The following is a 25,556-nucleotide window of genomic DNA, read 5'->3' as shown; positions in this document are numbered from 1 at the left end:
CGCTGCCACGCCCACTCCTGACTACCCTAGCCCACCGAAAACCCTCCTCCCTCGCCCGCATGCATTCCTGCCCGACGCCAGTTGTCCGCATTCTTGCCGCTGTAGAGCAGCCTCTCCGCATTAACGCCGACCCAGAGCGGACACGACCTCTCACTGACACCAGCATTGAAGCTGCGCTCCAACCCAGCTTGAAGAGGAGTGGTCAGTTGCTCCACGCCAGCACGCGGGGGAGCACAGTGGCACGGGCACTGTGGCCGCAATGGATGTCGCTGTGTCGTCACGCTCTCCCGCGCCTTTGGCCGTGCTAGTCGCCGCAATCGTTGGCGTAACCGTGCCCTGCCGACGGAGGCGGCCAACACGTCCGCGATTGCCGCTGACACCGAGGAAAAGTAGACCATGAGAGGCAGCCGCCTCTTTTGTCCTACGATGGGCACCACAACCGCGTTGCCGGCATACACAACCGATGTCTTGCCCGGTTCAGCGCAGGTCATCATCAACCCCCGCCTCGGCTTCACGGAAGCGAAGGAGCCACTCTTCCCCTCCGGTTGAAGCATGGCCACTCCGATGAGCGGTGCAGGCGGACATAAGGAAGATATGGTGGAGGCCGAGGTGGATGCCACGGAGGCGAAATTATACCTCCAGAGTTGGACCGGCTTTCGCTTTTAGTTGAAGTATGTCCGAAGTGTGATGATCTCGTCCGGTTTATATCAATACGCAGTTTTTGCATGAATTTCGTCCGGTTAGTTCATACAGCGGTTGAAATGTACACATGTAGTGTTGGATGGCCGGCTCACGCATCAGTGGAGCCGCTAGATTTCATCCGGTCAGTTGCTGCATGAATTTTGTCTCACTAGTCTTCACTATCCGCGGATGGATGCCAAAACAAATTTGCGGGTCAACATTGAAGATGCCAAGAGTCAGGTAGCGCAAATCATTGGTAGTGCCACTGGTCAGAAGTCAAAGATTAGCGCCAGGTCATGTTTGCCAACGTATCTTCAGATTCCGTATAAAACTACTTTACGTACTGAATAGTGGGCAACTCGGAACATGTTACTTGAGAGCCGATCTACCAATATTTTGCAGCTAGCAGATGTTGACTCCTCGATAGACGGTAGCTCGTAGTCAACGGTCGATAATCACTCTTAGTTAAGAGCTCAGCTAATCCACAATATATACACTGTCTAACCTCGCCAGATCAGAGCACCATCCTCCCGTTAATCGAACCGAAATACAGTAGTACTTGTCTTTCTCCGGCCATGGCCACCGCCTCGGTCCTCATCCTGCTCGCATCGCTCCTCCCGGCGCTAGCCGCCGGAACCGATTGCTGCTCGCCCGCCGCTGACTACGGCTTGGCCCTCACGCCCAGTCACGAGTGCGGCGTCGTCATGCGCGGGGGCACGTACGACATGGGCACGTACGCTCCGGGCAGCGCGTACGAGGCCTCCCTGCGCCATCTCGTCACCACCATTCCCGCCAAGGCGAACGCGGAATCCAGCGGCTCCTGTTATTACAGGGACTCCTACCGCGACGACGCCGGCGCGGACGGGCGCTTTTACGTCGACGACGCCGGCGCGTGCGGGCGCTCTTACGTCGACGACGCCGGCGAGAGCCCCAACCGGATTGTAGCCTCCGCCGACTGCTCATGGCACCCGGATGCCAAGTCGCCGGACTGCGGCGCTTGCATCGCGCTGGCCTTCCAGGAGGCGCAGAGGCTGTGCCCGTTCCAGAGGATGGCCGAGGCCGCGGTTGACGGCGGCTCGTGCAACTGCAGCGCACACTTCCACGACTACGACATCATGGAGCAGTTCCATCACGGTGACCTCAACAGTAAACTACTCCTCTCTCTCTATCTCTATCCCTATCTCTCTCGTACATACTAGATCTAGAACAAAGAACAAAACTATAACAAATTCGTACATCACTGTGAGAGCCAGATTTGGTGCATCACAACCGAGTTTTGGCAAAAGAACATCGATTAGGAAGCTATACTATGTATATACAGTAATAGAGAGTACAAAGTATGGATATGTGACGCAAAAAATTATTTCTGGCTCACTATTTGATATACATCACGGGCACTATACTGTAGTCTAGAACCATCCTCTGTCACTGCTCTAGCAGTTGCTTTTCACCCGGCCGCCTCCAGATCCGGGGCGGACACAGACCGAAATTGTAAGGGATCTTAACATTTTCTAAGCTAAGAAGTTCAAATGCCTCATGCATAAAATTGTCAAGTTAAATCTACACAAAAAGGAATTTGTTAGTTGTTTCTGTATGAAGAGTTGAAGACAAATAGAGAATGGAGCATATCCCGAAATGAAACTCCATAGACTTTTCTGGCTGACGCGTACCCTCATTAGTGTGTGGAGTATTACTAAATACTCCTTCTGTTCCTAAATATTTGTCTTTCTAAAGATTTCAACAAATGACTACATACGAAGCAAAATGAATGAATCTACATTGTAAAAAATGTCTATATACATCCGAATGTGGTAGTCCATTGCAAACCACATGAAAGACAAATATTTAGGAATGGAGGAAGTATTGCTTAATCTTGTATAATATGTGTCACTATTCTTTGGGACATGTTGCATATCCAGAGGATTGTGATAAAATTAGAGAGCAGTTTTAACATGGTCCCTCTTACCTCCTCTTTCATATGAGATATAAGAGTACACTATAATAGATCTGGGCTGTTGATTTCCTTAAATAGTGGGTCCGAGTAACTCTTACCTTCTTACCTTCCGTGTGAAAAGGGAAGGTAAGAGGGACCATGTTAAAATTGGAAAAGAGGATATAATAGTGACCGTGTTAAAGCGACTCATCTAAAATACCTTCAAGGATTAAGATCTTTTATTAGGTATAGTGGTTATTTGACAAAATATAGTCTAGTAAAGCGTACTAATTGGTAAGGGAGCACTCTTTGTTGTATTTATGACAATAATGAACTATCCAACATTTATTTATAGATTGTCAGTTTGGACAACCGTACATGTAGCTTTTGGTCTTGCCCTACCCTTAATGTACCTCACATATGTAAAGGTCGATTCACTAATATGAACCCAAGTTCTGGTAGGGGCACCTGCCTTATATTGGGCTATTTGGCTGACTTGAAATGATATTGTTTCTAAATGGACAAATACATATATGTAGGTGATCCTCGGTGGGCACCGGACCAGGTCATGGGCATTGTTGCAGAAAATGAGGAGAACAACACGAGAATGAGATGGGCATGCCGTATCTTGGAGACAACAGTCATGGAGATCTTAGCAAACCTTGGGTGGATATCTAGTAGGAGAATTTGTGCCTAGTTTTCTCTACATGATCATGAACAATCTGTGTTCTATTTGGGCCATTTATTGGTTCTATTAAATCAGCTGGAGGCTGGAACTATGTAATAACGGGCGGTTGAGCATATGCATTATGGAGAAAACATTCCCATTTCTTAAAAAAGCTTGAAGGTGAGAAAATTGGGAACGGGGGAGAACGACAAACTCTAGGATTCAGGCTTCTGCTAAGTTGGGCTCTAGATGGAGGCACATTGTTTGGGTGGCTCGGTGTGAATACTCGTAAATGGCCAATTAGCCAGCCTGATGGCCCAGTTATGCCCTCCCTCCTTCCACTTGCGGCCCACCTTTTCTTCAGCAAAAATTGCCCAACAAATGTCAAAGATGAGATCAAAAATATTCTTCAAGTGCCCAATGAAGCCTCTCTGATGTAGGCTCCTCTAAATAAGGGGCTTTCACATATTTAAAGGATAGTGTGTGGAACAAGGATAAAGGATGGACGACAAAACTTTTCTCTTCAGCTGGCAAAGAGGTTTTGATCAAGTTAGTTGCTCAGCCGGTTCTAGTTTACTCTATGTCGTGTTTCAAATTACCGAGAGGCTTATGCGAGCACCTGAATAAACTCATACGACAATTCTGATGAGAAAGCATGGAAGGCCAAAGGAAGACGTCATGGGTTTCTTGGAAGGACATGACCTAGCCCAAGTTTCTGGGTGGATTGGGATTCAGGGGATTCGAGCTCTTCAACCTAGCATTGATGGCGTGGCACATTCTACAATGTTTACACACTCTTTGTTCCATGATGCTGAAAGCTATTTATTTCCCCGCTGGTAATATTTTGTCAGCCGAACTTGGGAACCATCCTTCACATATATGGCGAGCAATAATTGAAGGAATAGATGTGCTACACCAAGGCTTCATCCGAATAGTTGGGGATGGTTCTTCCATCGTTATTTGCTCGGACAACTAGATCCCTAGAGATGAAAACATGAGACCGTTTGTGTGCCTCGCAACGGTTCGCCCCACCCTGGTTAATGAGCTCATAAATCATGTTGAGGCCTCGTTGAATAGGGAGGTCTTACAACAAACTTTTCTCCCCGCCGATGTGGACGCAATCTTGAGCATACCGCTTTGTACTAGAAATAATGAGGATTTCTGGGCATGGAATTCCGACAAGATGTTTTTTCACAGTGAGGACGGCGTACCACATGCTCACCCACACACAGCGCCGACGGGAGGCTTGGCTCGATGGGCGTGCGAGCTCCTCCAATTATGGAGCCAAGGAGGATGGACGGAAGAAGCTCTAGCAGGTGGACGTCTGAGGAAAGCTACACAATCTTTTGTGGAGGCTGGCAAAACATTCTATTCCAACTGAAGACGTCCGACATCATCGACATATGTCACCAATCTGATACTTGTCAGTTGTGTGGAGCGACAGACTCGTGGCGTCATTCCCTACTCGAGTGCATGATGTCACACTACTAGGGAAAACCTTATACACAGAGGTATAGCAGTAGCGCTGGTCAAAACACGGCGCTATTGCTACTTATTAGTAGCGCTTGTTACAAAAGCACGGTACAACCATTGTTGTAGCAGTAGCGCGTCTGCGCGGAAAAGCGCTACTACTATAATTCCCTCACTGGTGCCGGTAGGCTAGGAATAGTAGTAGCGGTTCTTCCAAAAGCACGCTACTGCTAAAAAGTGTGTAGCAGAGCGTTTATGCTGTAGAGCGCTACTGCTATGAAAAAGAAAATAAATAGAAAAGTAAATGAAAATGAAAGAAATAGAAAAAAAGAAAATGTAAAGAAAACAAAAGAAAAAGAAAAAGAAAACATAAAGGAATAGCTGTAGCGCGTTTTGATGGAAAACACTATAGCTAACTTAGCTATAGCGCATTTCGGCAAAACACGCTACTACTAGTTTAACTTAACCCCCGGCCGCGCCGGCTCAAAATTTTGCTAAGTCCTTCCCCTCCACTCCCCCTCTTCCCCAACTGCTCCATCGCCGCCGTAGCCCTGCCGCCTTCGACCACACAGCCGGCGCCCTAGGCCGCCTGTAGCGACCCGACCTCAGATGGTCAAGTCTCTGTGCTTAAGTGTCATCCCTGGATCGGTATGCTGACACACACAGTACTCGAGCATTTATAACAGAGGTAAATGACATGTATAAAGTAACGTAAATACTATTACCTCAATCCAAATAGCGGAAGTAACAACAAGGTTGTGGATTCCCATCAACACCAACGACAAAGTTGAGTGTAGAAATCGTAATCCTAACGTATCACTTACTCGTCGTAAGATTCTTGCAACATGAGACGTTGCAGCCACAAAGGGTCAGTACATTGAATGTACTGGAAAATTCACACCATAGGATAATGATGAATAATAGTTATCACTACATGCATATATGGCTAGTGGAGGCTCTACGGTTAACATGTTTTTGCGAAAAGCCAATTTTTCCCTACTGCAAAGGAATATATTTCATTTAACTACAAAGTTGGTTGAAAATTATTGAGAAGGTTCCTCCAACTCAATCCCAATTAAAAAGTTAACAACCCAACAAATTAATTAAGTAAAGTGATGAGATCCATATGATAATCCAAGAACCAGATACTCAAGATGTCCATAACCGGGGACACGGCTAACCATGATTAGTTTGTACACTCTGCAAAGGTTTGCGCACTTTTCCCCATAAGACTCGATCTCCTCCATTGGATTTCTCGCACTACATGATGTTTGAGAAACGGATGACCGAGACACAGTCTTTCAGAAACATTAACTCTTTACTCCGGGTGGACAGTTACACCTACAATCCCCCTACATCTGCTAGTCCACCTCTTCAAGAGCTCACGCAACTTACTCAACTATGCCAGAGCCCATAATGGCTTGTGGCTGCACACGGAAGTTTCTAGCATGGATAATCTTATAATCCCTTTGAGCCTGGGTGGCATTCCATAGGGTGATCACACGGGGCCTCCGGAATTCCCTTGGGCAAGCACTGGGTTCTCCAGGTGCCCGGACAATCCACTGGGTGCTCCAGGGTGCCCCAACCAATCCACCCAGATGTGTATTAAAGTAACCACCTTAAGTTTCCCTTAGATAATAATAACTCTCACATCTTTCATGAATTCTCTCAAACCAATCCACGTCTACGAGCATAGCATAACAGTATAAGCATAACGTAGTAACTCCCAGGGTTTTGATATAAAGGATAATAGGTTCTACCTTGTCAACTACTTCCCAATACCCACATGTCATCAATCATACTCATGCAATGTTTGAGGGTTGAAACTAATGCATAAAAACTGGGTAATAAAGGGATATGATCAAAGTGTGAACTTGCCTCGTACTGTTGATGAAGATGATTCGCTCTCATAACTCCTGATAGTTCTACTTGTCACACTCCGGTCAATCTATCGTGAGAAAGCAATAGTAACCACAGATAAGCAATCAAGCAAAAGGAATCAAAGGAAAGAATCTCGGAAAACTTTGAAAACAACCAATTAACTCTTGCAGCATAAAACAATTTCTAACAGTACCAAAATTGAGTGAATTTGGCCTTATCAGAAAGTTTAGGTCAAGAGCTTCGATTTGCAAACAGAATCAACTAAATCGGAGTTATAAAACTCAAGTTACGATCAAATGAAGTTCAAATACAAATCTGTTTGAAAACAAATTTTAAAACTTTCAAAAATATGTTTAAGTTGTTTTACTGGATAGAGGAGATCATAACGAAGAAGTGGGCATTAGTTTCGTTGGATTTGGATAAACGAGCGAAAAGTAACGCTAGATTGAGGTCTAGGGGCTAAACTACAAATTAACTGCGGATAGGTCCCTGACTAAAACTAATAGAAAAAGAAAAAAACTAAATACCGAACGTTCGTTACAGAACGCTAACGAACGAATCCATTCGCTGTGAAGTCCTAACCAGCGAACGTTCACTAAATAACTAGGTTAAAAGAAAAAACCTTTTTTTAAACGAAAACCGAGAAAAAAAACCCTAAACCCTAAAAAGAACATAAACCGGGTCGGGCGGTTTACCGGTTTGGTAGGCTTTGGCGAGAAAACCAGCGGGGGCGGCGGTTACTCCGGCGGCAGATCTGGCGAGTCCGGGCGGCGGCGGCGGCGACTCCGGCGAGGCGAAACGGCGCGGGGCGGCAGCAGTTTGTGGCACGGCGACTCGGCAGCGGGGAGCGGCGCTGGGCGGTGAGCAGCGGCGACGCGGAAAGTGCGGCGGCGGTGGCGCAGAGCAAGGGCGGCGAGATGCGGCGGCGGCGAAGTCGGTGGCGGTGGCTGCGGGCGATGGGAAGGGGGAAGAGGTCTGGGGCCCGCCTTTTAAAGGCAGAGGGGGAGGGCAAGATGGCGTGGGGGAGGGGGCAAGAGGAGGCCGGCGGCGGCACGGAGGCCGCGGCGATGCCGTGGTGGCTCGGGACTCTGTCCTGAGCTCGGGGACGAGCGGCGTGGGCTGGGCCATGGCCTGGCCTAGGAGCTGGGCCGGCCCAGTCGGCGAAGAGAGTTTTTTTTATAAAACATTTTTTTAAACAGAGAGAAAAAGAAAGGAAAAGAAAATAAAGTAACATATTATATAGGCATATAATATATCAAAATTTTCAGAAAAATATTTTCTACAGCATGGACATTTTTCTAGCATAAAAAAAGTCCACACAAATTTAGATAAAGCAAAGAGTGCTAGTGCTGCAATAAAATCCAATAAAAATCATTTTAAAAATACCAAAATAAATTCAAATTTATTTCTCTCCAATTTTTTGATGTAGGGAATCATTTTACCCTATTTTCCATATATTTATTTTTGGAGAAAAATAATTTGAATAAAACTCCAAATAACTCCAAATTGAAAATAATTTCAAAAGGACTTTAAATTTGATCCTTTTAAACTTCCAACTCATATTTCATATATTTTGAAGAAGTCATTTTATCTTCTCTCATGAATATCATTGAGTTGCTTAAAGTTTCTGAATTTGAAATATTTTCAAATGAAATTCAAATATTTTCAACAACTCCTTTCATTTAATTAAATGGAAGAAGTCATGTCATCTTCTCTCCGGGGTTTTGTGATGAAAAGTATTTGAATTAACGGAGATCATAAAAGCAAAGGTGAAAGTTTGGGAAAGTCATATCATTCCCTCTCATTTAACTTTCAAAATGTTTCAAATTTCATTCAATTTCTCACAATCAATCAAACAATCAATCAAAACTATCTATTTAATATAACATTCCAAAATTTAGAATTTTGGGATGTTACACCGCTTTCGACCACACCGCCGCCGCCTGAGGCCGCCCTTGACCTCACAACCGCCGCCCGAGGCCATAGTCGACCTCACCATCGCCTCCCTTGAGCTCACCGCCGCCGCCCTCGACCTCACCGCCGCCGCCCGAGCCTGCCCAGGACCTCCGCCGACCGAGCCAGAGCCTGCCCTCGCCGCCGACCGTAAGGCTCTGCCTCTCCTCTCCCCTACCCTCCTCCCTCTCTCTCTGCTAGGGCAAATCACATATATGTTGATGTTGTGTTGATGTTCATATGAACCCCAGGTGTTCATATGAACCCTAGATTTCTTTAGGCCAGTAGGCATTTTTTAGCATTTAGGAAAAATGATTAGCAATTTTTTTAGGAAATTAGCTAGGGAATTTTTTAATGAAAATGCCTAAACAGTAATTCCATTAGCTTTAAATTAATAGAGGGTATGTAAATAATAGTAGCATTTAAATTTAAATTAATAGAGGCTATAAACAAAAAACACTTAGCTATAAAAATTATTTGGACTATGGACCTGAATCTGTTCCAAATTTCATTCAAATGAAATTTGAATTATTTGGACTATGGACCTAAATATTTTTGAAGAAATTGGGTGTAGGTACTATGGTCTTGCTGCGGAAATTTTGGTGAGGTCAGAAGGGTTAGAGAAAATGGAGTTACTAGACTTTTAGCTTTAGACAAAAAACAAAAGTATTTAGCTATAAATAAAAAACAGTAGCTATGGCATTTAGCTATAAACAAAAAACAGAATTGTTTTTCTGTTCAAAAACTTGGTTAAACTAATTGTTGCTATGTAAACAAAAAACAAGATTGTTGTTATATGATATATGTCATTGATGTTCATTTGCATATTCCATTATTGTTGATTATATCTTTTCATTGAAGTGGATATGCAAATTCCTCAATAGTGTTTGCTCATGTTATATCTTTTCATTGAAGTGGTTCGATTGTGCCCAAGTGGCTTTGTTGTTTCTAGGGAATGAAGCCGAGTGGCCTATGTTTTGCTGGAATGTTGATTCATTTCCGTTCCGGCAAATTTCAGGTTCTCGATTTGTCCACTTTTTAGCAAAAGTCATGCCGAAATTTTTCGTGAATTTTGGCATGACTTGTGCTACAAACTAGGACATATCGAGTGCCCGGGATTTGCCGCACCGGGAAGGAGTCAACGTTCCTGCAAAGCATAGACCTTTTTATGTCATTATTCATTTTATTAGGTCTAGAATTAATTGACTAGATTTAATCACAGGAAACATGGCTAGCAACGATGAAGGACAGGGTTCTGGTGACTACGACAATGTCTACCTGGCGGCAGAAGAATTTTTGGGGGAAGCGGACGATCAAGAGTTGATGTTGCTGGGTCCACCTGTCACATCGGAGATTGAGACCGACATCGAGACCGACACTGAGACTGAGACCGGCACTGAGACTAAGACCGGCATCGAGACCGACACTGAGACTGAGACCGGCGCCGAGACTAGCGGAGCCGGTATAGAACCGAAAGCAAAGAGGCAATGGCTTCCTAACAAGCTCAGGACTACTAGATTGGTGGTCACGGAGGTGGACGACGACAATTTTGAGCCAAACGCGCCCGAGGAAGCGCGCGCGTGCTATGGCAATCAAATAGGCTGCATCATATGGACAACCGCCACCAGCAAAGATGAGAAACTAAACAAGATAGATAATATGAGGCCCTCCCTCCTAAAGAAGCTGCACTAGATATTCTTGTTCCCGGGCCGGAATGAAATGGATTATAAAGATCCAGATAAGGACCCGGCAATGAAGAAGATAAACAAACACGCCATGACCAAGTTTAGCGATGCGTTGGCCGCCTAGAAATCAAGGGTGAAATATCGGATCGTCAACAAAAAGGAACCCTACTCCAAGATTTTAAAGGATAATCCGACAATCACGACAAAGCACTTTCAAATATGCAAGGCGGCTTGCGATGCCGAAGCTGCCAAAAAAAGTCGAAGTACATGAAGGGGCTTCAATAGAGGAACATTGGGTGCCACCACCTCGGAAGCCATGTTTACGGCGGGAAGAGGTCCATATGGGCCAAGGAGGACGCGGAAGCCGCGAGTCTGGGCATCCCAGACTCCTTGGCGGAGTTCACCGTCTCGCAGGAGCGTGACGTCCTCAGGGCCCGGCATCGTTGGGACCCAGTGAAGAAGGTTTTCGAGACGAACGCGGTCACGACGGAGTTCTTGAGACTGCTGGTAATTTTAGTTTCTGATCAATTCGACTGCATGTTAGTCATATTTGTAAATGATCCTTGCGCCTTTTGCAGAGAGAGCAGCACAGGATTGCGGCCGAAAGCGACTCGCCGTCTTAGGCGTTGGAGAGGCCCAAGTAGGACACTCCGTTCAACCAGGCGTTGAACATATTGAAAGGACTCCCGGTGGAGACTCGACCATCGTATGGACGCGTGCACGGTGTCGGAGACGGCGCCACGTGGAAGAAGTACTAGCGTGAGACCACGGAGGAGAGAAAGGAAAGACGGAGGTTAACTAAAGAAAACATCGACCAGAAGGTTGAGATTACGGTTAAGAAGAAATCATCTGAGACAGTCGCAACAACGGTAGCTGCCGCAAAACAGGCGCTTGTAGATATGTCTACTACCTTGGTCCCGGTGGTTTTCAATTGGAGCAGGCAAAATCCAGAAAAAAATGCAGCGGACTTTCCCCTTGCTGACTTCTTCGGGAGCAGCTCGACTAGCGTTGCACCAGCACCAACACCTGCAGCTGCACCTGCTTCCGCATCGGCTCCTGCACTGGCTCTCGCACCGGCTCCGGCATCGGACGTGCTCGGCGGTGCTTCATCTTTGGCTGAGCTCGACACCCTCACGGTATCTGTCACACCGGCCTCCTTCAATAAATGTATTATCTCCCATTTTCATTGCCTTTCGGATGTCTCACGTCGCAGACTTTTCTTTGCAGGACGACGAAACCCCGTGCACCATATTGTACACCATCGGCAACCAGAAGGTGGACGTGGGGAAGGCGACAATAATGGAGCCGAAGGAACCATTGTTCCACAGCCGGCCGACCCCCCGAATGTCTTCAAGGTTTCCATGGCCAGTGTCAAACTGGTCCACGAGAATTTGGCTCCTCTAGTACTAGTGGGGGATGACGACGAGACCCCGTGGCGGTTTGGTGATTGTTGCAATGGGTGGGTCCTGTTGTGGCCAAAGAGTCTACTTCGTCTGGAGGCGGCCGGGAGCACACCCACGAGCAGGCGGTTAGGTATGAACATCAAAACCTCACCTACCCAATTAGCGTCGGCTGTCGTGCTGGGTGATAGCGGAGGGGGTGAGGAAGAGGCTCCACTAGTCGCTGGTGACGTCGCCATAGATGAGGATGAGGATGATGATGACACTCAACAGTATGTCAATACTGGCGCCTACTTAGGGTTTGAGCGTCATGAGTCGGTGCCTGAATTGCCACCTCCGGAGTCTGAACGTGTTATGGAAAACATGCCGGTAGTAAAGAAGTCTAGGAAGATACCGAGGAAAGGCAAAAAAGCTGCTTCTATGATCCAGCCGCCTCAGCACCCTCGGGTTCAAGACCGTATAGATATCCCCGGTGCAGCAAAATGGCATATCCCCGGTCAACCAATCCTACCTAAAGCAGCGCTAGGGGCCAGATTCGGCGTTTTAAGGAGACTTCATGACGATGTGCTACAAATAGAGAAAGGCCTCATTGCCTCAAAAAATCCAGGATACCCACTCTACGTGGTTAACATGCCGTGGCAATTGTCGTACGTCGACACATTCCCCGCGGAGAAGTTCTTCCTTCGATTCGGTTACATCTTCGACATGTTTCACTTGAAGAAGCTAGATTTTACATTTGTCCGCCTTTATGCCTTGCACATGAACTACCTCATAGGGGTTGAGAAGATACCTCATATCTGTGTCGCTGACCCGTACTTCATGCACAAGGGCTTCTTGGGAGTCTGCGCAGAGCACCGTGAATACGCGAGGGAGTACATCGCCAATTTCATGCTCGCCAATAAGGACAAGGAGGCGATTCTCGTGCCTTATCATCCCCTGTAAGTCATCCACGTGGATATCCTTCCTTTGATTTCAATCATTGATTTGCACGATGGAGGCTAATTAATTTGAGGTGTACTTATTTTGCGCAGCGGCGGGTGCGCCGTCCTCATCATCCTCTACCCCCGATACTCCCACGCTCTTTACTTGGACTCGTCGAAGAACATTAACAAAAAGGATTACACCCACATCAAGTCTGTTCTCGATAGTGCTATGTTTTACTACGGCGGACGGGGTGGAGAGGTCAAGGACAAGAAGAAAAGGGACGACAGGCCCGCCTTCGGCCATAAGACCGACTTCTGCTGCATCCAACAACCGAGTGATTCTCTTAATGATGGATTATATGTCCTACACCACATGCTGGAGTATAGACGGGATCACCAGAACCTTCGCATGTCACCTAGATTCGGCGATGCCCATATTCTGCAATGGGCAAAGAACTTAGGATATATCAAGGATCATCGACTTCGAGCTGAGTTCTATCACATCCAGCGCGAACTTGCCCAAATCATCGTGAAGGAGGTCGTCGGAAAAACAGGGATGTTCTACGAAGAAGGACAAATGTCGCGAGAAGACGCCCGAACACGCATAGCCGCTCAGCGTCTCGACCTGAAGCCTTTCACTAAGCTCGGGGACTATCTCTCTGACTTGGATGGATGGCACGACATGTTGGAGTGATTGTCGATATATGACAATGTGTCCGTTTAGTACATACTATCGGTATGACGAAACTTCGAGTTATGCACGACGAAAGTTTATTTGTGATGTAATTGAACCATCCTCCTCAACTAGCGAAGATCACTCTAGTTAGGGCATTTTGGGTACGATGAACTTTGTTATTTATGCTTAAGATATGTTGCTTCTATTTTTGCCAAGTCTGTCTCTTTCTGTTGCTCAACTATATATGTTGCATATCATCGACTCATGTGACGATGCATGTGTATAGATCATCGATGGCGAAGAAGTGCTACGCCAGGAGTATACGACGAGTGGCCGGAATGTCAGGCCCAGGTATACTGGTTTCCGGTTTCCAAGTGACAGCCAGTAGTTAGTTTAGGTTCACGCTAATGCGAGAGAGGGATATGAACTTATGTACTGCATAGTTCCGCTCTCACTCGAAGTGATAGCTCTTCTCGCGTATATCATTGTTTAGATGGATGACGATGTAGTTGCAAGTAATCGAGACTTGTATCGCTATTTTCGAGATGATGACGAGAGACCACTTTGTGTTGGATGATGATTATGATGATGACATGATTTGATGAGACTATTTGTATGTATATGCTATGATTACATTTGTATGTGTATGATATGCTAAAGATTATTGTATAAAGCCTATTCAAATACAAAACGAATATGCAGAAAAAAAACAGAAACTAATAAAACTAGGAGTAGCAAGGGAAACAAAGTTAGCAGTAGCGCTCCCTTACAAGTATCGCTTCCTGCTAAAAAGCGCTGCAGATATTAGCAGCAGCGCTCTGCACCAAAGCGCGCTACTGCTATCCATGTATAGCAGTAGCGTGGGACGACATGAGCTACTGCTACACGTTAGCTGTAGCGCCTTATCAGTAGCGCATTGTCCCACGCTACTGATAGGCAAAATAGCCGCGCTACTGCTAGGGTTTTCCCTAGTAGTGTCGAGGTGTGTTTGTGCTTTGGTTTATGGCGACCTAGCTAGGCACTTAATTGCTAAGACGGACCCAATCATATGACAAGCTTGTCATCCTCATGATGCTCAGTGGGTTATATGGAAAGTAAGGTGGAAGGCCATCCATGATTCTATTTTCCACAGTCCTCTTACCACACATATGTTCGTTCAATGCTTCATTGCTGAATTGGAGAGCATCAAGAATGCCCCTAGGCCGTTGAGACCTACTCTTGCAGCAAATGTTCGGCAACACCAGGTTTGGACACCTTCTCCAGCAGGGAGGTTTAAGATCATTGTGGACAGAGGGCTCTCATGAGATGGCTCCGTGGGCGCATCCTATGTTGTATGTTATGAGGACAAGGGCCTTTACTTAGGGTCCTCGACGATGAAACACTAGCATGTCGAGAAGTGCAAGCACTTGCCCAAGACATGATTCTAGAAAAAATCATCATCTCATGTGATAGTAAAGGTGTTGTCAATGATATAAAGCATGGCTCTCGAGGGAAGAATGGCACAATAGTTCAAGAGATCAATGCGAATCAACAGCTTTTTGAAGCATGTGACACTAGTAGAAAAAGGCCCATTTGTCTCGGTTCATAAGGCCCATTTGTCCCATTTCCGGAACTGGGACTAAAGGGGCGATACTAAAGCCCAATACCTTTAGTCCCGGTTCGCCTACGAACCGGGACAGATGGGGGTCCATGTGGCCGCTGCGGCTTGCCCAGGCAGGATGGCCTTTTGTCCCGGTTGGTAGCACCAACCGAGACCAAAAGGCATCCACGCGTCAGCAGCCCAGGGACTGGGTTTTTTTTGTTTTTTTAAAGGGGCAGGGGGTTTGGGGGTTTTGTAGGGTTAATTTAGGGGTTTCATATATTGTGTTAGCTAGCTAATAGAGATAAGTGTCCTCTCTTTTCTCTGTGCTTGGTCGACGCTACGTACTATACGTATAGAGAGGACTCGACACGCTAGCTAGTAAGCAAATGAAGGAAACCATTAAGTACAGAAGATCATCATGAACATATACAGAGAGAAGTGATCGACCTCTCCATCTCTGAGAGATTGGTCGAACAACAAGTTTTCGTATATCTATCCGACGCTACTGGCTACATATATACAATATCAGATCTCTTACAATCCCCTAACATCTGAACTCAAGTTCCACATGGTATTCTCCGTCTTTATTGATGACGTGGTCAAGAAAGAATCCTGCCAATTCCTCTTGAATTGCTCGTATGCGATCTTGTGGTAGGAGTTCATCCCGCATCTGAAACATCTAATTTGAAGAAGGGGGTCAATACATATATATATGAATGGAACTCAACACAAATGATGGTAATAAAATAAAATTGTGAATATTATTGCTTACGCACTTCATATTGTTTTTTAGAGTAGCCTCGCTCACAGCTCGTGTGGCGGATGAACTCGCAAACATAGTATCCACAGTAATTATTCCCGGGTTCCTGCCACAACCACTTTACAGAAATAGAGGTCAATCAAAGTGACAAGCAAGCATGCTAAATGGTATTGATGGAACTAGCTAGAATCAATGGGAGATGTGCGAAACTAGCTAGTAGTACTTACTTTCGGGTGTGTAAATCGCAGCTCCCCAGCAGTCCCGGAGCTTGTGCGGTGAACTTTTTCCAAACCCTGCCAGACACAGAAAACAATTACTTGATATCAGGAAATGAACAAAGTTGCTGATATGGTGCGATGATGATCGATTGAACTTACTTCTCGAGCATTGTAGTCATGACGCATACTCCTCGGGATCTTTTCGTCTCGAGTCTACACTACAAAAAAATACACTTCCGTGATGATACGTGTTTGTCACGGTAGGTCACGTTTTCTGTCATGCATGTACATCCATGACAATTTTATGACAGAATCAAGATAGTCATACTTGTGCAGTCGTAGAAGTGTTCCATGACATTACGAAAATTATCATCACAGAAGTGTTCACTTCCATGATGATAAATGCCGCGTCATGGAAGTGCTTTCGTCAAGGGTGACTGACACGTGGTATCCACCATAACGGGTCGCCGTTAAGCTATCGGGTCCGGTTTTGGATCCGATAACCCGTTAACAGCCTGGACCAATGAGGATTTTCCACGTGTAAAATTGTCATTGGTCGGAGGAAACACGTGTTCGCTCACTGTTGGGACAGATGTCATCCATTCATTGGACAGGAGGCGCCTATGATAGGTCGACACGTGGCACGAGCCAACAAAGGACCATTCCGGTGAAAAGGCCGGCCCGTTTGACTTGGTCAAAAGGTAACGGGCCGGCCCATGGAAAGCCTTTTCCTATATAGCCCATTTACGGCCCACTAACTCACGGCCCATTACGGCCTATCAGAATTAAGCCCAGTAGCTTCATCTGGGCCGTCCAATATGATTCCAGCCTGTTGTAACTTCCGGCCCATGTATGGCCCATGATGTCTTTCGGCCCATACGAGGCCATTTGTAACTCTTGGTCCATTAACGACCCGTAGTGAATCTGGCCCGCAATGAACAGTGTATCGCTTCATACCCACTAACAGCCCATTATTTTATTGGGCCGTTTCCAACCCGTGTTATCTTTCGGCCTTCTCAGGGCCCATTTATTCTTGGGCTTATTTCCAGCATTCGGTTACTTACAGCCCGTTACTGGCCTTTTCTGCTTGTGGGCCAAATTCAGCCCGTGGTAACAATTGGCCTGTTTGCGGCCCGTTAATTTGTTGGGCCGTTTTCATAGTGTCATCAAATACGGCCGATCAACGACGGCCCGTTATTGTCGGCCCATGAACGGACGATTCCAAATCTAGCCCATTTACGACCCATAATGCGGTCTGTTATTGGCCCATGTTTGGCTGATCGATCATACGGCCCGTAGAAGGCCCATTGATGCTACGGCCCATAGAAGGCCCATTGTTTCTATGGCCCTTACAAGGCCCATTGTTTCTACGGCCCGTACGAGTCCCATGGTAACTACAGTAAATATGTAGCCCATGGTTAATGTGGCCTAGTTTTAAAAAATAGGTTATTGCGGCCAAACCGCGGAAAAAGAACTGCACTGACTACAAGCAAACAAATAAACAAGACAACAAGGAAATAAATAAGCAAGCAACTTACGCTAGGCTATCACGGCTATTACACATATTACATCCATTGGGCATGAAAGTTCGCTGTGACGCCCGGATAATCAAGCTACAATAATTCCCTGCTAATGGTGCCATGTCATTATTTTCACTGTTGCTAAATCCCCCTTTGATTCAATTTGGTTCAAATTCAAATTTCAAATTCTAAGTGAAATCCAAAAGTCCACAAACATGAAAACTAAAATGTTGATCATGTGATAAATATTCACTTCTTAATATTGGTGGTGAGCCAACTTTTTAGAAAGTGGCTTAGTGCCCTAGAATAAAATAAAAACAGAGGCAATAACATGAAAAAAAGGAAAAGGCTAAAAAAAGGGCTTCCCTTGCCCCCCGGGCCTCGGCCCACCAGGGACAGGCCCAGCTGATCCGGTCCAGCCCCTCCCCGGGTTGTCTTCTCCCCCTATTCCCTGACTGGGGTCGCAACTGGGGCGAGCCCCACCAGACCGCCTCGACGGCGCCTCCCCGGAGAGGATAAGGTCGAGCCCCCCTCTCGACGCCTCGGCCTCCTCCCCACCTACCTCCACTCCCCTCTCTCGCCTCCCAGATCCACCCGCTCCTCCCCCTCTCTGTCTCGCTCGCCCGCCTCACCCGAGCACCATCGCCGTCGTCCCACCTTGCATCACCGCGGCGACTGCCTCCCTCGTGCTCATCCGATGTGACCAGCTGCTCTGCCGCGCTCCGCTACGTTGACTACGGCCACGAACGCGAGCCAACGAGCCCCACCACCCGGATCTGTGCCTTCTTCTTCCTCCTCAGGTCGCCGGCGATCTCCTTCGATTCTGGCCACCCCCTGCGCTTCTAGCCCTCAACGAGCCACTTTGTGCTCCTCGGTGAGCACCGCCCGCTTCCCCTCTGTTCCCCCCTTCGTTCGCTGCCCGTGTTTTGCCCCGCCGCCATAGTCGTAGTTCATCGCCGCCCTGCCGCGTCACTGCCGTGGCCACTGATTCCATGGCCCCCGTCCGAGCCCTCCGTCGTGCTCCTGGTGCTCCCAGGGGCCCGACAAGCTCACCCCCGCTTCCCACCGAGCCCCGAGCCACTTGCTCGACCTCACCCGAGCTCCACTGCCACCTGCGTCGTAGCTCCAGCCATCTCCGGCCACTTTCGGCACGCACGGCTGGCACCAAACGATGCGGGTGTCGCCTTGGTGCCGTAGATGCTCTCTGACGCTTAATTGGCCGCCACAGGGCGGATTCCGATGAGGCCCGAGGCCGGCTGCCGCTATTTTAGCTCATCGGAGAAGGTCCGGCATGGCCTGCCGTCGTGGCCAGGGCTTGGCCACCCTGGGTCAATGACCCGTGGCCCCAGGGGCCCGGGCTGGCCCCATTGACCGAAGTCAACGCTGACTGGGCAGCCCCAGTCACTGACATATGGGGCCCACCCACTGTTAATCAATTAATTTGACTAAGTTAATTAGATTAACCTAATTATAAACTGACGTGTGGGCCCAGTAGTTTAATTAAGTAGTTTTAGATTAGTATTAACTCTGTTTAAGCCCACTGTCTATGACAGGTGGGGCCCCAATGTCAGTTTTGACCAGTCAACGTCCTGTTGACTGCTGACATCACCCTTGACATCATGCTGACATCATATTTGTTCTTTTCTAATTAATTTATTTTCTGTTAACTCTAAAATGTTTAAAGACTTTGAAAAATCATATAAAATAATTTTTAGCTCGGATGAAAAAGTTTTATACATGAAAGTTGCTCAGAACAACGAGACGAATCCGAACACACGGTCCGTTTGTCCGCCACACGTCCCTAGCATAGTGAACATGCAACCTTTCCCCTCCGGCTCATTTGTTTGACAGATGTCCAGAACCGGGAAAACTTTCCCGGATGTTTCCCCCTTCGCCAGTATCGCCTAACGCTATGTTAGATCACCTCTAGCACCGCTTATTGTCTTGTTATGCATATGTTTGCGTGTATTTACTATTTCTACCCCTCTTCTCTCTAGTAGACCCCAAGACCGCTGCTGATGCCCCTGTGATCGACTACGTCGACAATGACTCTCCTTCTTGTCTGAGCAACCAGGCAAGCCCCCTCTTTGATCATCTCGATATCACCCATTCCTTTCTCTCATGCTTGCATTAGATTTTGCTATTGTTATTGTTTGCTCCTATTCTGATGCATAGCCTGCTTTTGTAACCTGCTCATTGTACCTTACCTGCTTATCCTAAACTGCTTAGTATAGGTTGGTTAGTGATCCATCAATGACCCCCAGTACTTGTCCTTGTTGCCCCTACTTCATCATCGATGACTCGATCAGCGTGATCGACGACCATAGCCCGACAACTCACATCACATCACGCCCCTTTTGTTGCTCGACTCTACAGAGCTACTATCAAGTGTCGAGGGTGATCCCTCATAACGCACTCCTGATGATAATTCTGTAGTGTAGCTATTCGGTCGTGGTCATCGAGGGTGATTTCCTCTTTCACCATTCCCGATACGGCTCTGTCATTCAACACCTCAAGTGTGAACCTCGAGGGTGGTCCCTCTTACGTTCACCTTGATGATTACATTGAGTGGAATCCTGCATGGGTAATTCCTCGGGTTTTCCCCTTGATGTTTGGACACACAGTTACCTTGACTTTACTTGAAAATCCGTTGAAGTCGGGTCGGCCCTGAGGGGTACCCGCGAGTTGATGTGAAAGTCATGCGGGCCCGTAGAGCACCCGCGAGTTTTCCATGTGGCACGGCCGGGCAGTCTGGGCCCATGCCGTAAGTCCATGAGACGGGGCGATGCGGTCACCTTATCATGAGTCTCTACTCATTTTCGCGAGCCCCCAATGCATTAATAGGTTTGGGTATTTGTTCTGAGTTGGACTCTAGCCTTTACGCACTAACCACCACACAAGAGTAGATATGGGCCTCGACGTCGCAGTATCAGTCGAAGCTTTGTCAGACGTCCAATTCAGCATCGTGGGTCTGTCGGGCTAGTGCCATCCAGTATGAGGTGGTGCTCATCCTGGCTCGTTGCACAATGACCCGGAGTGTTGCGGGCGATGGGCCCAGACCCCGGAGTGCTTATGAGGTAGACCGTCAGGGACCTCTCTGCTGAGCCTATGTAGGGCTGCAATGTGTTGATCTTTCGAGGCTGGGCATTGACCCCAGAAAGGTGTGTCCGGCCAAAGTGATCGAGCATGTTGGGTAACGTGGTGCACCCTTGCAGGGAGGATATATATTCGAATACCGTGTCCACGGTAATGGACGCTCAGACTTATATCCTGATCTTATATAACTAGAAATGGTTACTTGAGATATGTGATGGATATGTGGCCCCGGGATTGCTTTCTCGCAGGGAGTCGAGGAAGGATCTCTGGGCGTTGATGCTACAACATGCTTGTTAAACATTAAATTGCTATTCTTTACTCTTCTACATGTTCCAAGATGCTCGGAGCTGCTTGAAGATGCTAGTCTTTGTTAGGCTAGGCCTTCCCCCTCTATTCCGGCATTCTGCAGTTCAGTCCACAGATATAACCTTTCCATTTGATACCAATGCATACTTAGTGTAGATATGCTGCTTGCGAGTACTTTGGATCAGTACTCAGGGTTGCTTTTCTACCCCTTTTCCCCCTTGTTTCTTCTTTCCGGTTGTTGCAACCAGATGATGCATCCCTAGAGCCAGATGCCACCATCGATGGATGCTACTACGTGGAGATTGCCGGCAACCAGGAGTAGTTAGGAGGTCCCAGGCAGGAGGCCTTGCCTCTTCGACCGTTGTTGCTTTTGTGTTAGCCTTCTTAAGGCATCCTTGTTTAACTTATGTCTGTACTCAGATATTGTTGCTTCCGCTGACTCTTGTGTATCGAGCTTGTATTCGAGCCCTCGAGGCCCCTGGCTTGTAATATGAAGCTTGTTCTATTTTAAATTGTGTTTAGAGTTGTGTTGTGATATCTTCCCGTGAGTCCCTGATCTTGATCGTACACGTTTGCGTGTATGATTAGTGTACGGTCGAATCAGGGGCGTCACAAGTTGGTATCAGAGCCGACTACCTGTAAGATCCCCCTTTCCAACTCCTTGGCCAAAGTTGAATCTAGTCTTTGAAAAACTGTTTTACTAACATGGCTGTGTGGCTTACGGGCCCACGTCGCCATTGGGTGGTAGTAGGATCTTTTATTCCTCGTCCTTACTCTGGGAATCTGATCTCTCTTCTATTTGGGTTAATTGATTTTGCTAACAACTCTAGGTTCTCGTAAATACTTTCTCCCGGAGAGCCCCTCACTCCAGATGATTACTTGGTGCACCAGAAGTTTCTGAAGATACTCTCCGAAGTTTTCTCGAGACCCTTGTGCCCTTCGTCGTTGCAATCCCTAACACCGATAAATCCTTATGTGTAACTACCTACGTTGTCATTCATACCTTCATCCCCAGTTGCTCTTGTTATTACAAGATGTCCTGAAATACTCTTCGATGTTTTGAGGATCCTTTATGCTTACTGCCCTGCAGTCCTTGCCGCATGTATACCCCTACGGATAATTACTCGCTCTTATCGAGTATCCATTCATCCCTAGTTATTCTTATTCTTCATAAGATACTTTTTAATACAATCCGAGCTTTCGATGACCTCTATCGCCTATTGCTCTAGAAGGTCGTACCTGCCTACACTCTGGTTAATTCCATATGCCTAGCAGCATTCATTGACGTCCTTTGTCGTTATCATCTTGAGTCTTTCGATTTGATATGTCTGTGTTGCAATCATCAGACATCAGTTGATCCTTATAGATTATCTTTCCAGCTCAGACGTCTTCCCAAACATGAGCTGGTTCTCGGCCAATCAGATTGCCATCGATTGTGCCCTAAGTCTATTCAACTTAACCATCCTTGGTCAGAGTGTTTGCTTCTGATCCCTTGATTTTGGAAATCGTAATTCCTTTGCATTTGAACTCTGAATTAGTCAGTTACTTCTATAATCTGACCTCCTTGCATTCTTTCTTCTTCTGGTTGAGTACCATTGCTCACATCAGATCCCTCGTGGACGACCAGGTCCTCTGTGGATTTTATCCGACAACATCCTTCATATTCAGTAACCTTGTGAGCCTTTCCTCGGATACACAATGCCTTTGGTAAATTGTATCCTCTGTTTCCTCAACCATGCTCTACTTCCGAGCTTGAGTTTTTTTTCTCATGAACTCTGCTTTATATGTCCCTAAGATGCCCCGATGGGTTGAATCTATGTCTTCCCTAAATCTGTGTGAACTCAAAAGTTATGCGAGTTATACTCTAATGGCTTTTCGTTAGGCAAAATTTCAACGTTGCAACTTTCTCGAATGCGAGAAGTGAAAGGAAAGTTGTGCATTAGAGAAGTGGGAGTCGACCTTGAACCTTTGTGTTCATGCCCATGGACCCGATGTGGAACTTAAAGATGAAGCTTCTTGTAATAATATTTATCCCCTTGTGGTAAGTTTATCTTGTATCTATGTTTGGTCCTTTGCAACCGTGGTTCCGACCATATTGTTCTTCTTTGATCCCATTTCTCAGACAATTTAAAGTACTTGCCTTCTGCAGACCTTTTCACCTGTCCAATCCCTATTCTGCTCTACCCTCGAGTATTACCCTGTGGTATCTCGAGAATATCACGGACTTCATAACTTTTTATGAGTTCTTCATCAACTATTATTTCCCGCTGATTCCAATGTTCCGCGGGTTCTGAGTTGTCAGTCACTCGAGAACACCGATAACTGATTCGAGTCTACACTTTTCCTTCCATTGTTTTGGTTACCTTTCTTGTAACCAATCATATCAGAGCAGTGATAATCCCATGCTTATGTAAACACCTCAGCGTGCAAACTCTGTCAGTAAGACCTTGTTACTATTGTTGATGACATTCTAGTAGCCACCGATGGACGAGAACTTTGCCTATTGGTCTGCCTCGTCTTAACGAGCTGGAGAATGGTTCTCTTTGTTCCTCGCCCTTGGTACCAACATTGTTGCCAACATAACTGACAGGTTGTCCTCTTACCGGCCTTTCTTTCATGACCGTGCAATTGTTAGCACCCTTCCCGCTTTTAACCCACATGGTGGGCCCATAACCCACAGTTCCACAGGATCGAAACCTGACTCTCCTATACATCCCAGTTTTCCAAAATAGTTCCTCGCGCTTGGCGATGTATGTAAATCACGAGCCACCTTCCTAGTGATCCATTTTGGTATCAGAGGCAATACTTATTCACATTGCTCTGAACCCCTTTCACTCTCTGTTTCAGGCAACAAACGATTGCCTACACGCTTGAAACTTCTTATTGCACCTTCTTACCTTGCTCTGATGACTTTCTTGAATTTCAACTTGAGAGATACATCTATGCCTCGTTCACTGAGATAGCCCCCAAGTACCTATCTTGAGTTGAGCTCCGCCCTTCCCGATCCTTTCCCCCTTACTCCCCTCCTAAATCTCGGGACGAGATTTCTTGTAGTGGAGGAGAATTGTGACGCCCGGATAATCAAGCTGTAGTAATTCCCTGCTAATTGTGCCATGTCATCATTCTCACTGTTGCTAAATCCCCCTTTGATTCAATCCGGTTCAAATTCAAATTTCAAATTCTAAGTGAAATCCAAAAGTTCGAAACATGAAAACTAAAATGTTGATCATGTGATAAATATTCACTTCTTAATATTGGTGGCGAGCCAATTTTTAGAAAGTGGCTTAGTGCCCTAGAATAAAATAAAAACAGGGGCAATAAAATGAAAAAAAGGAAAAGGCTAAAAAAAGGCTTCCCTTGCCCCCGGGCCTCGGCCCACCAGGGACAGGCCCAGCTGGTCCGGCCTAGCCCCTCCCCAGGTCGCCTTCTCCCCCTGTTCCCCCGACCGGGGTCGCAACAGGGGCGAGCCCCGTCGGACCGCCTCGACGACGCCTCCCCGAAGAGGATAAGGTCGAGCCCCCCTCTTGACGCCTCGGCCTCCTCCCCACCTACCTCCACTCCCCTCTCTCGCCTCCCAGATCCACCCGCTCCTCCCCCTCTCTGTCTCGCTTGCCCGCCTCACCTAAGCACCATCGCCGCTATCCCACCTCACATCACTGCAGCGACCGCCTCCCTCGTGCTCCTCCGATGTGACCAGCCGCTCCGCCGCGATCCACTACATCGAATACGACCACGAACGCGAGCCGACGAGCCCCACTGCTCAGATCTGCGCCTTCTTCTTGCTCCTCAGGTCGCCAGCGATCCCCTTCGGCTCCGGCCACCCCCTGTGCTTCTAGACCTCAACGAGCCACCTTGTGCTCCTCGGTGAGCACCGCCCGCTTCCGCTCTATTCCCCCCTTCGTTCGCTGCCTGTGTTTCGCCCCGCCGCCTTAGTCGTTGCTCACCGCCGCCCTGCCGCGTCACCGCCGTGGCCACTACTGCCATGGCCCCCGTCCGAGCCCTCCATCGTGCTCCTGGTGCTCCCAGGGGCCCGACAAGCTCACCCCCGTTTCCTCCCGAGCCCCCTAGACACTTGCTCGACCTCACCCGAGCTCCACCGCCGCCTGCGTTGTAGCTCCGGCCATCTCCGACCACTTTTGGCATGCACGGCTGGCACCAAACGATGCACAACATCGCCCCGGTGCCATAGATGCTCTCCGCCGCTTAATTGGCCGTAGGAGGACGGATTCCGACGAGGCCCGAGGCCCGCCGCCGCTGTTTTGGCTCACCGGAGAAACTCCGGCGCAGCCTGCCGTCGTGGCTAGGGCAGGGCCACCCTGGGTCAATGACCCGTGGCCCCAGGGGCCCGGGCTGGCCCCGTTGACCAAAATCAACATTGTCTGGGCAGCCCCAGTCGCTGACATATGGGGCCCACCCACTGTTAATCAATTAATTTGACTAAGTTAATTAGATTAACCTAATTATAAACTGACGTGTGGGCCCAGTAGTTTAATTAAGTAGTTTTAGATTAGTATTAACTTTGTTTAAGCCCACTATCTATGACAGGTGGGTCCCCAATGTCAGTTTTGACTAGTCAACGTCCTGTTGACTGCTGACATCACCCCAGACATCATGCTGACGTCATATTTGTTCTTTTCTAATTAAATTATTTTCTGTTAACTCTGAAATGTTTAAAGACTTTGAAAAATCTTATAAAATAATACGTAGCTCAGATGAAAAAGTTCTATACATGAAAGTTGCTCAGAACGACGAGACACATCTGAACACGCGGTCCATTCGTCTGCCACACGTCCCTAGCATAGCGA

General features: G+C 47.3%; 1 protein-coding gene across 1 annotated transcript; it reads left to right on the top strand.

Moving 5' to 3' along the window:
- The first annotated feature begins 1,115 nt into the window (after positions 1-1,115).
- On the top strand, positions 1,116-3,443 carry LOC119278025. The gene is made up of 2 exons (XM_037559374.1): positions 1,116-1,827; positions 3,154-3,443. The coding sequence occupies exons 1-2, from the start codon at positions 1,257-1,259 to the stop codon at positions 3,309-3,311; spliced, it is 729 nt and encodes a 242-aa protein (XP_037415271.1). The 5' UTR covers positions 1,116-1,256; the 3' UTR covers positions 3,312-3,443.
- Positions 3,444-25,556: the final 22,113 nt, after the last annotated feature.

Source organism: Triticum dicoccoides, chromosome 3B (assembly GCF_002162155.2).
Source record: "Triticum dicoccoides isolate Atlit2015 ecotype Zavitan chromosome 3B, WEW_v2.0, whole genome shotgun sequence".
In the NCBI taxonomy this organism is placed as follows: Eukaryota; Viridiplantae; Streptophyta; class Magnoliopsida; order Poales; family Poaceae; genus Triticum; species Triticum dicoccoides.
The sequence above is the reverse complement of the archived record's forward strand: the minus strand, read 5'-3'. Positions and strand labels throughout refer to the sequence as shown.